The sequence below is a fragment of the Podarcis gaigeae genome (assembly GCF_964106915.1).
Source record: "Podarcis gaigeae genome assembly, chromosome: 3".
In the NCBI taxonomy this organism is placed as follows: Eukaryota; Metazoa; Chordata; class Lepidosauria; order Squamata; family Lacertidae; genus Podarcis; species Podarcis gaigeae.
In genome coordinates, this window is record NC_139680.1 from 85,736,259 (window position 1) to 85,753,742 (window position 17,484).

The 17,484-nt window shown below is 39.4% G+C and overlaps 1 protein-coding gene across 2 annotated transcripts in view; it reads left to right on the forward strand.

The window, feature by feature from the left end:
* Positions 1–17,484, forward strand: part of GLP1R (glucagon like peptide 1 receptor) — a 97,493-nt gene that overhangs the window by 51,855 nt on the left and 28,154 nt on the right. For both annotated transcript variants that reach the window (XM_083732580.1, XM_083732581.1), the window contains 4 exons: positions 4,185–4,285; positions 7,798–7,904; positions 9,193–9,346; positions 10,488–10,647. In XM_083732580.1, the coding sequence (XP_083588706.1) occupies positions 4,185–4,285; positions 7,798–7,904; positions 9,193–9,346; positions 10,488–10,647 (522 nt within the window). The remainder of the gene's footprint in view (positions 1–4,184; positions 4,286–7,797; positions 7,905–9,192; positions 9,347–10,487; positions 10,648–17,484) is intronic.

Below are 17,484 nucleotides of genomic sequence, written 5' to 3' on the forward strand. Positions count from 1 at the left end.
GAAGAGTCGGACATGACTAAACAACTAAACAACAACAACAACACAAATTTAATAAACAACAACAACCACCCTATTTGGATTTTTTAAAATGGGAAATAAGTAGAAACAGTAACTGGATAGTAATCTCCAGAGATAAAAATATCACTTGAATGCTTTGGAACAGGTGGTTAAGAAGATGGAGTTGCCGGATATGTTGAAGCCTCCCTGAGGAATCCTGCTTTAGAAGAGAGATCCAAGGGAAGATACTGTTAAGGGATTTGGGTTGGGCTGGGTGTCATCTTGGGATCCTCTTCAACCCTGTGATTCTAGAGATGAAAGACTGGGATGTGGAGAAGGGGAGGACTGCTAATATGGGCAGACTAGTTCTTGGTCAAGTCTTCTCTTTTGTAATATAGGCTAGGACAATATGTTTACATTGGAACCAAAGAGCTGGAAACATAAGTAAAGCAAAAGTGGCCATACATTTCTTCCTCCCTCACCTGGTTGGATGGATGTGATATCATTGAAGGATGCATGTCTGTGTGTGCAGATCTGGCAGTATAAAAGAACAGTAGACAACTGGTGCTGGTGACTTGCGGTCTGTGAAGATCCAAATGCTAAAGTGCTGGGGTTCCCCTAGAAATCTGATGGGAATCAATATCTTTTGGAGCTAATGCCCCATCTTATTCTCAGCCTGTATGTATAGCACTAAAATGTAATATATTTGCAGTGACGTAATTTAAAGGAATCCAATCCAAGGTACAGACTGAAACCTCTGAAATGTCTTCCTGCTTGTATATGGGGCATGTATAATGGTACCTTTGCAGAAGTTCCACAGCAGTATAGCAACACAAAATAATGGTTTATTTCCATAATAGAAAAAATACTGTATCCATGAAATATTGCACTAACAGAGATGCCATGGCATAGGTCTGGTGTCACAACGGGAGTCAGATTCACTTGAATAAAAGTTTGATACTGAGTTCCACGTTGAATATTATCATTGTGCATTATACCTAACTCAGAAATGACTGTTCAGCTTCAATACTTTTTCCATGCCTATAGAAGAAATTTGAGATGAACACTACTGTGCTTAGTATTTACCTATAGAAGCTGGCTTCTTTCACATTGGTACAGGTGTGTTCTAAAGTGCTTCGTATTATTTTCAAGATCATTTTTAGAGGACTTTTTGTAAATTATTCTGCCATCGTTGTGCAAAGGGAACTAAGGGTGGAAGTAAAAGGTAGTTGTAGACTATTTTTGTTGTTCTCCATGGGGAGACAGACTACAAGTTTTTATGAATAGAAACTTGCTTTGCCCATGAAACAAAGGTTGCTGAAAGCCGATGTGCTGCCTGTGTGATTGATAAATTTAGGTTGTGCTGGTTGAGTGGAACTGTTCAAAGAACAAAGTCTTGTGCTAGGATATATTATCTTTTGCCATCAAAGGGCAAACCACTCTGTCAAGGAGCAGCAAGTCAATCTACCACAGCAAATAATTTGGCTATTACTCATAAACAGCAGATCTACCACTGCCTTCTGGAAAAAAACTGTTACCTTTTCCAGAACATTTCCCCTGTCGAGAATTAAGAAGAGTTATTAAATTTGGGACAACTTACGATGCTCAACACGTGTGCAGAGTGCACTGAGGGGAAACTCTACTCTCTGCCTCCTCTCCCTCAGCTTGTCTTTCCCTGTCTGGGTAAAATGTGATAGGCTAGGACATGATGTAATTTGTTTCAAAGATAAATTATGTGGCAATTTATTCCAAAGGACAATTGGGTGACTAATCTTCCACCATTCCTGACACACAGCTGTAGTAAAATGCAGATCAGGTTGGTTGTTTTAAAGGGGGAAGCATTTAATTTGTTTTTTTATTTCCAGCATAAGTGAGCTAGCTAATGAAATATTTGTGAGCCTCCTGGCATGTGATAACATATTTCCTATATCTAAAAGTGTTTTGCCAGATGTAGTATTTGATTTGATTTACAAGCTCATCCAAGAACAAGATAAATGATGACATTAACTCCAGTTCTAACTATTGGCCTCCCCTTTCAGTCTTTTATCAGCAAACAGGGACTGTTTGGATTCTGGGCACCAATCCATATCTTTAAACATTTAATACTAATAAGGTGTAATTGACATGGAATTCAAGCAAACAGGCTCTATTAAGGCTATCGCTTCTAAGAAACTAACTTTTTGTGTGAAAGCATCTTACACAGAATGTGAAATAAATCAAAGCCCTGGCCTAATTGTGCAGCTTTACAGCATCATTTTTAGAATATTGGTCTCTTTTGTGTAAGCTTTAAATGCTTATTGATTTCTCCCAGTTCAAGGCAACTTCTATGGAAAAATAAGATCCCACATGAAGAAGCAAGGTGATGGCAGTTGGATATTAACATAAAGCTGTTTTGATCAAAGCAGCACAAAGCTGGTGCAGCACATTGTCTCACCTTTAAAAGCACTTTCACAAAGACAAGTATACACTGTGTCACTTCGTACAACTCTATGAACTGAGTGTGACTTTTTTTGTCTTTGTTGCACCTTATGAAACACATCCTTGCCATTGCAACCTAATACAGCATTCAGACATGTATTTTGAATTCCTGTGTTCTAAATAACTCCCATCTTGTTAAATCCTGGCCACTTTTGACATGCCAAAAGCAACTCAGCATGAGTTTGGCATTCTGGCTGGAGGTTTCTGTCCCCTCCCTACACCCTGGTGACTGGTGAAATTCAGGACGTTCCTTTTAAAGCAAAAAAACAATTGTTTTAGGTGTTTTGCACAAGGTAAAATGTATTTAAATACAAGCTAAAGAAATGCATATTTTAAAATAAAGATTTAATCATAGCATAGAAAATAGCATAGAAAAAGATGTAATCATAGCATAGAAAATAGTATCAAATGAATTATTATTGGCTGGAACCAGAGTTGCACTTAGCAGAGTTCCTGAGGAGGTGATTTTTTTTCTCCAAGGGGTTGGGGGCCACAGGAATCGCACAGGGGAATTGGGGAAGATTACTTCTTCCTCCAGCGAGGAGTCATTGCTGGATCTTAGTGCCTTCCATGAATGGAAGGAGTCCTTTCATTTGTGGTTCAGTCAATCTAGATAAACATTTTGATTTACTGATTCACATTTCTGAAGCTCCTGTGGAATGTCTGGGCTTGTATGAATGCAAAACTTGCATATTCCTGGCCAAAGGGAGATTTCAACTGGGAGAAGCATTAACATTTTTTATGAATAGCAGTATATAAATATTTTTATAAATAAAAATAAATGAACTTCAAATTCTGGTAATGCCACTTTTAAAAAGTAAACTCTTAAGTTTTCTTAAATAAATTATCTGAGATTATTTCTGTGTTTACTATGGCAGCAACAAACATTAGTATCTTTTGGTTACCTCTTGGCTTCTGAGAGTGCCTTGTTCATTGTCCATAGAGAACATTTAGATTGTAACTTATTTGCTGATATGGATGCCAACCAAATGCTAATTTCTATCGAGTGGGATGTAAATTATTCTAAGAGAAAAGCCATGTGGTTCAGGAAATAGGTTAACTCTCAAGTTACAGAGTTCAGATCCATGGAGTTGTCATTTGCTGCTTTGCTGAGAAACGTATAATGAACTTGCTTCACTTTTCTAGTAGAAAAACAGTGTCAAAATTCATTAAACTCGAAGTGTCAGAGTCTGGGTTCAGATGTAAAGCAAATCCATGGTTTGTACAAACCATTGTTAAGAACCGTATCATTGTTTGATCATCTACATGTATAACAGACAACCAGTGCTTGTCTGCTTTTGTTTCCCATCTGTTCAGGACCCAGCTTAATAAGTCCACTTGAATCTCCAAGAAGGGAGGAGAGATGAGGCACAACAGACACAAGGCTTGTTCATATCTCAGCTTGATAAGCCAATATATATGTTTGTGCAAACTGAGCCATTAAAAGAAACCATAGATTACCTAAACAAGCCATGTTTTCATGTTACATTTCTGTACATAATCAGATATGTAACATGAAAATCCTAAAATGTGTTAGAAGCAGCTTGAACTGCTTCTGTGTTAGTACTATGGTTAAATATACATTACTGAAAGCTGTCAGAGGGAAATACCAGGCTAGGGCTTTCTGCTGGTTGACAGTAATAATGGGTTGGATTTTGCTTTTGTTTTATGACATCTTCCATCATTGTGTGCTTTCTGATCTTGGATAGGGCAAGTTTACCGCTTCTGCACACTGGAGGGCACGTGGCTGCTGGAGGAAAATTCCACCATTCCGTGGAGGAACATATCTGAGTGTATGGCTACTGATGAAGTAAGTTCCTAAGATTTTGCTGAAATAATCACTAGCCTGTATGCCACATCCTCTGTCCCCAGAGACTGTTACAGCAGTACTAATGGTAGTGATATTTTTTAGATGTAAGTATTCTGTTAGGTAATAAAGCATGCTACCCACTGCTGGTTGCTCGAATTCAGATTGTTTCAAAACTTCAGTGGAATTGAAACAAGTAGCATGGGCATGGCATTCTTTGGTCCCAATGTTTATCAGGGCTGATACTAATTATTGCAACCAGTATAGAAGCTGCAAATGTTGAAGGAAATTGCTTGCATGTGTGACCATAGGGGGGAGAAAGCAAGAAAATACACCGACAATGTGGTATAATTTTGTGTGGTTTCTCCCTTTACAAGATACTTGTGAAAGGCAATGGGAAATGGTTGGGGGTTGCAAAACTCATCTTTTTAGCAGTTTTGTATTTTCATTTACGTTGCCTTCATCTGGGCAGTACTGACTTAGACTATTATAATAACCACCTGGACTTTTTAGGAGGAACTATGTGAACACGCATCAGCTTAAACCATGGGTAGGCAAACTAAGGCCCAGGGCCCGGTTCCGGCCCAATCGCCTTTAAATCCGGCCCGTAGATGGTCCAGGAATCAGTGTGTTTTTACATGAGTAGAATGTGAACTTTTATTTAAAATGCATCTCTGGGTTATTTGTGGGGCATAGGAATTCATTCACACCCCCCAACAAAAATATAGTGTGGCCCCCCACAAGGTGTGAGGAACAATGGACCGGCCCCCTGCTGAAAAAGTTTGCTGACTCCTGCCTTAAACCAAAGGATTTCAATGCTCAGAGGTTTCTGAAGTAGTCTGTGTTGCCCCACAAAGTTTTGCAACAAGACAAAGTACTTGCAAGCAATTTGTTGGAAACTTAAGACTTTAGAAAGCTGAATACAAAGCTGTGTAAATGTTCCTCATCACATGAAATTAGTTGGGGGCAGTCCAGTGGAAGTCAGACTACCATAATTACTATTGAACATAAATATCGCACTTCAGAGTTTGCAGCACAGTAATCTTCACAACTAGGGACGTGGGTGGCGCTGTGGGTTAAACCACAGAGCCTAGGACTTGCTGATCAGAAGGTCAGCAGTTCGAATCCCTGCGACGGGGTGAGCTCCCATTACTCAGTCCCTGCTCCTGCCAACCTAGCAGTTCGAAAGCACGTCAAAGTGCAAGTAGATAAATAGGTACCGCTCCAGCGGGAAAGTAAACGGCATTTCCGTGTGCTGCTCTAGTTCGCCAGAAGTGGCTTAGTCATGCTGGCCACATGACCCGGAAGCTGTACGCCAGCTCCTTTGGCCAATAAAGCGAGATGAGCGCTGCAACCCCAGAGTCTGCCACGACTGGACCTAATGGTCAGGGGTCCCTTTACCCTTTACCTTTAATCTTCACAACAACTCTGTGAGGTAAGGTTATATTGGGCTGAGGTTAAGAGATGGAGGGCTGCTTAGAGAGAGCCAGTGTGATGTAGTGAGAGCCAGTGTGGTGTAGTGGTTAAGAGCGGTGGTCTCGTAATCTGGGGAACCGGGTTCGCGTCGCCGCTCCTCCACATGCAGCTGCTGGGTGACCTTGGGCCAGTCACACTTCTTTGAAGTCGCTCAGCCCCACTCACCTCACAGAGTGTTTGTTGTGGGGGAGGAAGGGAAAGGAGAATGTTAGCTGCTTTGAGACTCCTTAAAGGGAGTGAAAGGCGGGATATCAAATCCAAACTCCTCCTCTTCTTCGTCTTCTTCTTCGAACCACCTTGTGATCCCCCACGACAAAACTGAGATTGAAAGTGGTGATTTCCAAGCTCATTTTAGACATCATTCTATGTCAGCTTTTGGCTACAATTGTTTACTGTAGGGGTGAAGTGCATGCTCTCAGGGATAATCTTCTGGAGGTCAGAAACAAACATTATAAGGGTCACTTTTCTTACTTTCTGACATTCCCTTCTCTCTTTCTCCCCATGCATTGGGCTGCTGGGGGAGAGATAAGCCATTTCTACTGCAGGTCTGAAGGGCTTTTGTCCCGCCTCCTCCCTCCAAATGTTTAAACTCTCATTCTCCCCCCCCCCCACTACCTTCCTGTCCACCTCTCCCTCTGGGCTCTTCCAGCCAGCATGAAATTATTCTAAGGGTCACATGTTACCGACCGCGGTCTACATTGCCATGTTACGATTATTCAGCAGAAGTGGGAAGAATACAAATAGAGAACAGGGCAGGAGAGAAATTCTGCAAGTTTGAAGTGAGGTTAATTAAAATGCAGGAAATCCCCAAGCTTGCTTCCCCATCTATTTTCTCATTCTTTTGAATGCCTGTGACATAGCTGAAGATGATGTTCGGAGAAGCTGAATTGCTGTAATACAAACCACATGCAGGGACATTTTTTGTCTCCATTGGCTGTTTAAAAGATTATTTCACAGTTGTGTAGAAAGCTGCCAACAAGACAGATGCTTAACGACAGTGCTTGGTCGTTTGGCACCTGTCTCATTTCCATAAAATAGAGTGCTTTGGGGGGTAATGATTTAGAAACCCTGAATACTGTGTTGTGTCCTGAAATGTAAATACTGATTTTTATTTTCAATTTTTGACAACCCCACCAGCTTATTCTCACACTGTTTATAGCCATAGATAAAAATAGAACTCAGAACAATCTTTAGATTTGGGTAGGGTGAAGGTCATCATGTGGCTTGGCTGTAGCTGTCCTTGAGCAAGAAATCCAACTGGAAAGATTGAAGCTCAGAGGAATGGTCACAGACTAACAATTGGTCCAGGCAGAGCTCATTAAAATAAATGGTAGTTCTGCCAGTGACTTATGAATTTCACCTATAGTTCTGCTGCTCCTGTCTTAAGTTTGTGCCCTTTGCAATTTCAAACTAACTCCATGCATTGGTTATTAATTTAAAGTTGGCTGACACATGTAGTTAATGCTCTCCCTTCTGTTCCAAATTCTTCTTTCATTTTCCAAACCAATCTTCCCTTTAAAAACAGCAACACCCTTCCACACAATCCAAATCACTCACAAGACATTTGGGTGGCATATCTCATATACCGCCAGCTCATGTGGTCCTGGAGAATTTCCCCTTTCCTGTGAGAGAGGAGGCAGCACTCTGTTTGTACAGGGGTCAAAACACCACTCCAGTATCAAGATACAAAATATAAGGGCCAAATTAGGCTCAATAACAGACTTCCATATTTGGGTTTGAGTTTCATTTTATTATTTTCATGTAATGAGTTTTTAAGCTTTCAGGATAAGTAATGCTCCCAGGGCACATCGTCCTGAACAAAAAAAATCCCATGGTTTTGGGATTCCTGATATATTGGACTTGATGTTTGTGATCTGTACTACTTATGTTTTTGTATAAGATTGTTGGCTTTGCGGTTCTGTTTATTCACTCAACTATGCCTTGTGTTGACCATCTGCTCATCTTAGAAGCTTTTAGGGAAGCTGGGTTCGTCCAATAACTATATCCTTCCATTGTGTTCTTATGTTATCTTCTTTTAGGACTCACCAGAAGGCCACATGCTATTCCTTTCTGCCATCTACACCACTGGATATGCTCTTTCCTTCTCGGCCCTTGTCATAGCCACTGGCATCCTCCTGGGGTTCAGGTAACCTTGATATGCCTACAAAGAGGCATGAACTCCAAATTGTAAATAGCATTTGACTAGTACTTGTGTGCACTAATGGTGCCTGTTGCAAAATTTCAAAAACCTCAAACCTTTAAATGCAATAAAAGGGGAAGTCAAAGGCAGCATAAAGGTGAGCTTCACATAAACGGTGGAAGAGTTTAAAGAGTTTGTTGTAAACTATTACATACATATAGTGGGGAAACTGCAGTGCATGAATAGAGTCCCCAAGTTCACTGTGTTATAACCAATAGTGATAATATTTTGCCTTCATCAGTCAGAACCATACTGGGCTATCACTTGTTCTTGGTGTGCTGCACATTGGAAGCAGCTGATATTTGTGCTTAATAGAGAGACATAAACTCTCCTGCTCCCTCCCCTGAAGAGGTATTAGTTTGATGCTATAGTAACAGATGTAAACTCTGAAATTACTATTAACTCAGATATGGCTGAACTATTGTGGAGGAACATTTTGCTTTGTACCATAGACAGAGCATTTTTATTTCGATGGAGGGACAAAACTGCCTTGCTCTACTGCACATATCTTTTCAGATGGGGTTTGTTATTAGGTGGCAGAAAGGCAAGGGAGAAGAAATGTTTGAGATTCTTGAATAAAGGATTGCTGTTACATTGATACTGGGTTCTAGCTACTGAGTTGAACTTTTTTCTTTTTGACAGGTTGTGATTTCTGTTCTCCTAGAGCATGACTGAGATTCATAATGAATGTTCATTGTTACTTATTGTGAGCCTAGAGGGGAAATCATGCTCCCACAACAGTCCATATAGTTCTTAAGTGGCATATCGGTATAGAGGCTTATCTTGCTTTTCAAACAATAGGTAGTAAATATCAGAACTTCTTTTGATGGAAGCCGATGCTTCTGCCACAGCCCCCTGCAGATTTTCCCAGTACACAGAACGCTAAGGCATGCCTCACGAAATGCATTTCTTTATCTAAAGAGATTTGCAGATGTATAAAAAACTCTGTTCTTTAAATCCCTCTCCTGTGACCACTTTAGTAAAAATTCAAAATAGTTCTCTACTTCTACACATCTTTTTAGTCTAAATGTGGTTTGGAGCTTTTTGGGGTGAAAGCATTATAAGTTTTCCTTTGCCTTCAACATAAGAAGAAATCCCTGCAGCTCTTCCTGAATTATATGCCAAGTGACTCATTTGCCCACTTCAGTTTTGAGCGGAGTCCCCTTGTTGCCCTGCTTGACAATTGTTACAGCCTACACGTTTGAGTAACTTAAACATCATGATTATTTTTCAGGCATCTTCACTGCACCAGGAACTACATTCACTTGAACCTTTTCACCTCATTTATCCTCCGTGCTATTTCCATCTTCATTAAAGACTCCGTGATAACTTGGATGTATAGGACAGCCCCTCGGGAACAGCAGTGGGAGAGTTTATTCTCTTATCAGGTAGGGGGATGAGGCCAAAACACCTTTAGTATCAGTGATCCTGTGACTCAATATATTTGTATTTAACTTTCCATCTTCATTTGAAGGAAAAGGTGCCCTGGGTTGTCTTGTTAGATTTGCACGCTTCTAGAGGTTTGCTCTCAGTGCTAGTCTTCCAACTGTCACAATTTCAGTTGTGAATGATTTTTCCGATACAGTTGAAGTCTCCCTTGGTGCTCTTGTTGTATAAAACTTTTCCTCTTTGCTCCATTTTATTTGTCATTTTCTTTCCCTTAGATGAGAAGGAAGCAACCAATTCTTTTTCTGACAAGTGTCTGTTGAACTATGTCTCTTTAGTTACTATTCCAATATCCCAACAAACATCTAGAAATATTACCTCAAAAAACCAAAGACTACATAGGGAAAGATACCAGAGTTTTCCCAAAGCAGAAGGTCTGGGATTCCTGAACAGTTCTCACATTATTATACTTGGTAAACAATTACACTTTGGTTTGATATTTGAACTGTGTCAACCAAAAAAGTGGGAATTCAGTCGTCTCTGTTCCCTGATTTTGTGAGGACTGACCATCCCTGCTTTTACACTGATTGGTAGCTGTGAGAAATGGCTTGGATCCTGAGAGACTCAAACAGTAGGAAGGTTGCCAAAGGGGACTTGCCTGCCTCCTACACTCCCTGAAAGCCTCTCTGAAGAGTTGGAGAGACTCTCTTGGATAGTGTGGGATGGGCATGCAATGAGAAAAGAGGAAATAGCCCAAACTGAGCAGAGGTCCCTTATACAGGTGGGCTTCCACTTGAACAAGGTGCCTCTGTCTAATTTTAGATGACTTCCTCACCAGCCCATCCTGCCATGTTTAACAGGGGCCTCTGACCCTCTGAATAAGCTTTTCATAGACAGATAGATAGGTATATGTACACACATACCTGGGGGAATGTAGTGGAAAAGCTATGCTCCTGTTGAATTTGTTCTCTTTTGTTCAAAATACAATTAACACTCTCAGAAGGTTTTTTTAAAATGCCATTTCTAGCCAAGTACTGGCTGGGGGAATCTGGTATTTGTCGTGTCACATGCACTCCTGCTTTTGCTTCCTTGTTTTTCACAATGCATCCTGTATTCGCTAATTTCTCTGTTCTTCTGTTTCAGGAGTCACTTAGTTGTCGCTTGGTCTTTGTGATGATGCAGTATTGTGTGATTGCCAACTACTATTGGCTGTTGGTTGAGGGAATGTACTTGTATACGCTGCTAGCATTATCTGTTTTTTCTGAGCAGAGAATCTTTCGGCTCTACCTTTTTGTTGGCTGGGGTAAGTGAGTCTCTCCTCCCTACCCACCCGCCGTCGTTTTTAATGAAAAAGTGCATTTCTCTGCTTGAGTGCTCTAGGATAAATGAAATTGAAGCAGGAGCAGGAGTAGCATTGTCTTTTGCAGTAAAAGAAGTACTAACCATTTGATCTACTTTCTTTTCTCTTTTTGCTGCTAAACTCAGATGCATCTTTAAGACAACAACATAGCCATCGTTTTTATACTTGTGTTAGGATCTTCTTCTGCTAGGCTTGCTACTCTACCACCCATCAGTAGTGAGGATGGTCTTCTTTTAAGAAGCATGCAAAGGGGCATGGATGAAGCTGCTCTCAAGTGGGCCACAATTATAGCCTTTCTTGTAGAGTACGTGGCATGCTCTAGCTATGCCTTTACTTTCAAAGAGAAAAATAATAGGATTCTTTGTGGAAGAGAGTGCTCAGCTGAGCATTTCACAATACTCATTTCCAAGGGAGTATATGAAGACCAGCAAACCAAATCTCTATTAACCGCACTATGATTTTGCCAACCAATTGTAGTTCAAGTGGCTTTTGCCATGAAAAGGCTATCTGCCTGGTAGTTATATACATTGCAAAACTGGGACTGACCAGGCAAGAAATGTATCACATATATCAGGCACATTCTTAATATCTGCTTGTCAAACTATTATGAAGTCTCTGTGATAAATTATCCATTAACCTTTGGAATTCTTGAAATGTGATTATTATAATAGTGATGCTTAGCACAGAGCTCAGTCACAAATGCAAAACTTTGGTAATGATCTTGCTGCTTTATTTTAATGTCCCTAGCATTTGTGGTTGTGCCAGCAATGTTTGCTAAGAGCTCTGAAAACAGAAGGCAGTGCTTAAAAAACAGGACTTCCTGTGCTTCTTTCATATCTCTCCCCCCCATCCTGAACCTGATCAATAATTTCATAAAGCACCCAATTGCTTGCTACTAGATTTAATTAGGAAAAATAAGGACAGTGTCTGCTAATTTTCCTTATTTGTATCATTCTAGCTTATACCGTGTTGATTCTAGTTTATACTGTGACACCAATTTTCTGCATGGCTACTTAAATGTTTTAAATGTATTTGACTGAATCATATGTATGAAATAATTGCATTTATTTGCTTTGAATGACCGTCATAGCGTCCTCTTTTTTGCTCTTCAAAATATGGCAACCCTATTATAGTGGAGGAAATGTTTATATTTACTATTGTCCTTTTTTTAGAATGCTTTGAGAGGCTGGAGACTTAGAAGGTTAGATTGCATTTTAGACTTTGTAGTTATAAGTGCTTTTATTACAGAGCACCCTTTTCTTTGTGTTCTCATTTGGTTTGGTTTTGAAAGTATAAATAACGGGATGTTGTTAAAGTTCTTTGGCTTATCCAACTGTGTGTTTCATGATGTTTAGATATTTTGCTACACCCACAGTGTATACAAAACAAAAAACACAAATCAGTTTAGCAGCATGCAAGACAACATACATAAGCAGAGCCTCCTGAAACTTGCTATTCCAGAATATAATGAGTAATGCCCACTTTTCAATACATGTATTTCATAGAATTGTGGGTTGGAAGGGACCCTCTAGTCATCTAGACCAATCCTCTGCAAGGCAGGAATCTCAACTAGAACATACCTGTAAAGAGCCAGTGTGGTGTAGTGGTAAAGAGTGGTAGATTCGTAATCTGGGGAACCGGGTTCACGTCTCTGCTCCTCCACATGCAGCTGCTGGGTGACCTTGGGCCAGTCACACTTCTCTGAAGTCTCTCAGCCTCATTCACCTCACAGAGTGTTTGTTGTGGGGGAGCAAGGGAAAGGAGAATGTTAGCCGCTTTGAGACTCCTTCGGGTAGTGATAAAGCGGGATATCAAATCCAAATTCTTCTAAATGACAGACAGCCATCCAACCTCTGCTTAAAAACCTCCAAGGAAGGAGAATCCACCACCTCTTGTGGGAGTGTGGTCCACTGTCTAACAGCTCTTACTGTCAGAAAGTTCTTTCTGATGTTTAGTTGGAATCTCTTTTATTGTAACTTTAATCCATTGGTTCAGGTCCTAGCCTCCAGAACAGGAGAAAACCAGCTTGCTCCATCTTCCATGTGACAGCCCTTTATATATATGAGGATGATTGCCACATCTCCCCTGTCTCCTCTGTACCAGGCTAAACATAGTCAGTTCTTTCAACTGTTCCTCATAAGGCTTGGTTTCCAGACCCTTGATCATCTGGGTTGCCCTCCTCCCGCGTTCCAGCTTGTCAGTATCCTTAAACTGTGGCACCCAGAACTGGACACAGTACTCCGGTTGTGGTCCGACCAAGGCAGAATAGTGTGGTACTATTACTTTCCTTGATCATGAAACTATACCTGTGTTAGTTTGGTGTCATCTGCAAATTTCTTGAACCTTCAGTACTTCACCCCACTTGTCACTTTTTTCCAGGATGACGAGCAACCATTAGTGAGCACTCTTTGGGTTTGCTGAGTTAACCAGCCACAAATCCACCTAACAGTTACCTTGTCCAGTCTACATCCAGCATGCATCCTTTTATAGTCAGGTCATTTAATCATAATTGCAACAGTTCATCCATGAATAACCAATTAAAGGAGCTGTATTGCTTCTTGCCCTACCGCCCAATTACATTCTCTGCATAACCTGGCAGCAGTGAGTAGATTAGCCACTATCTCTGAATCAGTTTCATGAACCAGATTTTTAAATATAATAAAACAATGCTACCTTTAGGTCATGTGGTATCATGTAGATTGTCATTTCAGTAATCGAGAATAGTTAGCATAGTTGTCCAAACATTTTGTATCGTTGAGATGTCTAGAATATATGGGGGGTGGGGAACCAGCATGCATTGAGTTGCAACAATAGCAGATTAATACAGCTTAACCTACATGGTGTCCAATACCACTGAAATTGTATTTCGCAGATATGTTGCATTTTTAATGCCTAAATTGCTTTGGCAAGTTTTTGCCCTTCTGCTGGTTCACCTTGTGGTCTGAACATTCTGGCAAATGAACTTATTGGCAAAATTCAAAATTCATACAAATGATCAGTTGTAAATTATTCACCTAGCTCTACCAAATGCACAGTGATATATTGATGATGAAAATATTGTGCTCTGTTGAAGCCAATAAATAAATATAAATAATAAAGAGCTCAGATAGATAGAAATGTCTAAAGCAATTCTGCCGGGGGTGTTCTAATGGCACTTTACAACCTACAAATTGTACAATTATTTAAAATCCTACAAAGCAGAGAGCTGACAAAATGTTTTACCCTTTATAAAAAAAATTGTCTGACTTTAGACATTTATCTGAATAAATGGAAATGGGGGGAATTAATAGTCTGTCCAAACCTAGACAGACCTAAAAATCCATTATGAGGAATACAGCAGAGCTCTGTCTGTCTTGCTGCCTGAAATATTTCTGATTTCAGGCTCAACTTAGCAATACTTGAAGACAATGGTTGCAATGCGGGAAGGGATCCAATATGCACTCTGAGCAAATGCAGTCTAGTTCTCCTCTGAGAGCTGAGAACAGCACATTAAAATGGAGGTCTGTGTATGATTTTAAAAGAGAGAATGTGAAATTATCCTTGTCTTCATGGGACGTTGAATCATGCCCAGTTACATATTTTTCTGTTCAGCAGTAGAGTTCTTGTGAATTTTTCTTACTATGATAGTGCTATAAAAATGTTTTCTTTCTCCAAACCTTTATTAGATATATTACAGATATAGACCATCCTAAAACATCCATATACAAAAATTTCTCTCTCTTTCCCTGAATCTAATAGCTGAACTTGATTGGCTATTTTTAAAAAATTGCATCTTTCTTATCTCTACTTATTTTGTAGATTTGGAGGTTTGCTGCAGTGGGATTAAGGAATTGTGACTTGGTTCAACGAAACAGTAGATTTTGTTCCTCTTCTTTAGTTCTAGCACTGACTCCCAGATCAAACTTACACTCACCTCAACACCATACATTTAAATCACTCTTATATCACTTTTAAACTCATGGCATCCCCAAAAGAATTCTCAGCACCCTTATGGACTACAGTCCTAGGATTGTTTGGGGAAAGCTATGGTTGTTAAAGTGGTATAAGGCAGCTTTGAAGGCATGCCCTGAATGTGTCATGAGGCTTATTCACACATTGCAGATTTAGTAATACTGGCTTGTGTTCCAGAACACGGATACATGCATTTAATCCATATGAGAGCACAGAAAAACACACACTCTGGCTCTCTTGTCTTGCAGCACATTTATGCACTGTGTGTATAGATACTAAGATGTGTTTAGTTGCATCACACATTGCATTGTACAAGCGGGTATAGACAAAAACTGTAATAAGTACTTAATGTACTATAGTGTGAAAAGTGACTCTTGGCTAGTTTTTAATATAGAAAATCAGATTTTTTTTTTACACCTTCATGCCTTCCCTCAGTTTTTAGTGAGTGACTAGATAAAGAACATTCTTGGGCAGTTATAACCAGGTGAAGAGCAAGATGTTTACTTTGTTGTTTTTTAGATATTCTTGTGAATGAGTTTTGTATGTGGGAAAATGAAAAGTGACAGTGTTTTTTTGCTGCTATGGCAACTACCCCAGTGGGTCTTCACCTTGCACAATAGCCAGCAGGTTGATCTTAGAAGTGCAGCTCCTCTACAGTGTTGGTGGATTTCTTCTGGTTTGGCTTACACGACTACTGGTGCTAATCAGAACTACCTGAGTAATTTATTATGTCCTAGGTCTCCCTTTCTGTTATCTCCCCTAGCTTGTTAACTAATGCAAATTACTTTCTGAATGAATTGCTTAAACAAGCAGCAATCCATATGTCACTTCGAAAGGTTTTATTGCTCATTGCCTAATCATTATGGCTTGTGATCATAACTTTGTGCTTAAGTTGTGCACTTTTGTTCACTCTCCAGATAATGCAGAGCACTGATGTGCCATCCTATTAAATTTTAGGGATAAGAGTGGCAGGAAATTGTGTTGTCTTAACCTTCCATTATTTCTCAGATTCTTAAATAGAGGCGACTTCGAGGTTATGCAAAGTATAGTAGGATGGAATTGAATGAAATATTTTTCTTATGCCTCTTAGAGACACTTCCTCAGTGTTTATTATTATCCAAGTGCTCCATGCTTTCCCTATTCCCTATTATTGCCCTATTCTGTCATTTAAGTAGAATGTTTCTGCATGGGCAGTCATTGACATATTCCTGACTGGGTTATGCAGGTAACTTCTAGAATTATTGCACAAACAAATGACAAATCGGTTGAGAAAATTGCTGGATAAAGTTACATGGGCAATCTATTATGGTGCAACTGTTCTTGTTCTTTATTAAATTTGTATACTGCTCTATACCCATAGAGCTTAGGGCGGTATACAACACAAACTCTTACACATCTATACTCAGGGATTCCATTCAGTAAGGCTTGGCCAGGAAGTCTCTTGAACATAAATCATGGTTTCCAAATATTTAGCATTTCAGCTAATGTTAGGTAAAGTTCTGGAGTTCTATATGTAATCAGATTTAATTTTTATTAGTTCAAATAGCATTGTGTAATTTTGCTTATGGTGAATTTGGATTTTTTTGGCATCTTGAGGTTAGGATTCTACCCTTGGACCTATTGAGGAAAATTGGTGAAATAGCATATTTCTGAATAATGACTTTGGTTAGGGCTACTTAACTGAGACATCTTCATTAATATTTTCCGAGAGTACACACAGGCTCTGTCCTTCTGTAGCTATGGAGGTAAATGTAACAGAGCACTATTCCCAGTGTTCTCCTGCAAAGTACTAGTGGTGAGTATTCTACAACTATGAAGTCTAAAGAAATGAGATGAAAAGAGGAATCTTAAGCCCAGAACAGAGACTACAATTTAATTTTGATTCAAAACACATTTGAAATAGTTTCCCACAAGGAGAGAAAAGGCATACTCAGTGACTGTCCTTTTTCTGGTGCCTGTGAAAACCTGGACTGCTAAACAGCAAACTGTTTTTAAAGATACTTCAGCTAAATGTTAATAAACAGTTGGTGGATGGGCATTAGCTTTTATGTGCATATTTACTGGGCTATGTTGCATAAATGCCAGTTTGGATTTGAGCTTTTTTTTTTGCTTTTTTTTGCTTTCAGCATAAATTAAAGTCTGTGGGTTTTAAGAAAAACATACTTCAAAATTCTTTACATCACTTCTGGATTGTAAGGGTACGTGTTTCCATTCACAAAGCTAGAGGGTTAGTGAGTTTTCTAGCTAACAAAGGTGTGTAATGAATTAAGCAGAATGGAAATTGTGGGGGAACTGTTTGTTGCATCTCCCTTTGCTGGATTGTTTTCTTATTCCATTCTTCCCTAAAACAGTGCTCACTTTTAAAAATGGACAAAAATGCACTGCACAATACAAAAGGCAATGAGGATAGGGAAGGATGAGGAAAACAAGCAAATTCAGGTACAACTACTATGAATATTAACTCATTGTTAATTAATACTCACAATTTGGTTGAAGTATCTTTACAAGCAATCTCTTTTTATCTCTTTTACTCCATTATTCCTGTTTTCATAGATATAGTGACAGCATCAAGGCAGTGTCATATATAGAGTACAAAGAAACATATTCTGGAACTACTGCCCTCCAAGAATTTCACTGTGGTGCTGAAGAACTGTATATATTTAATTACATTTGTATGGTTACCCAGTAAACATACATTCTCTCAGCAACTCACACAAATTAAAAGAATAAAATCTTTAAAATATTATACAAAACAATAAAAGCAGTGGCTACAAAAAAAATTCTAACTTCATAGTTTTGTATGAATACAACTCAGATTGCACACATGGT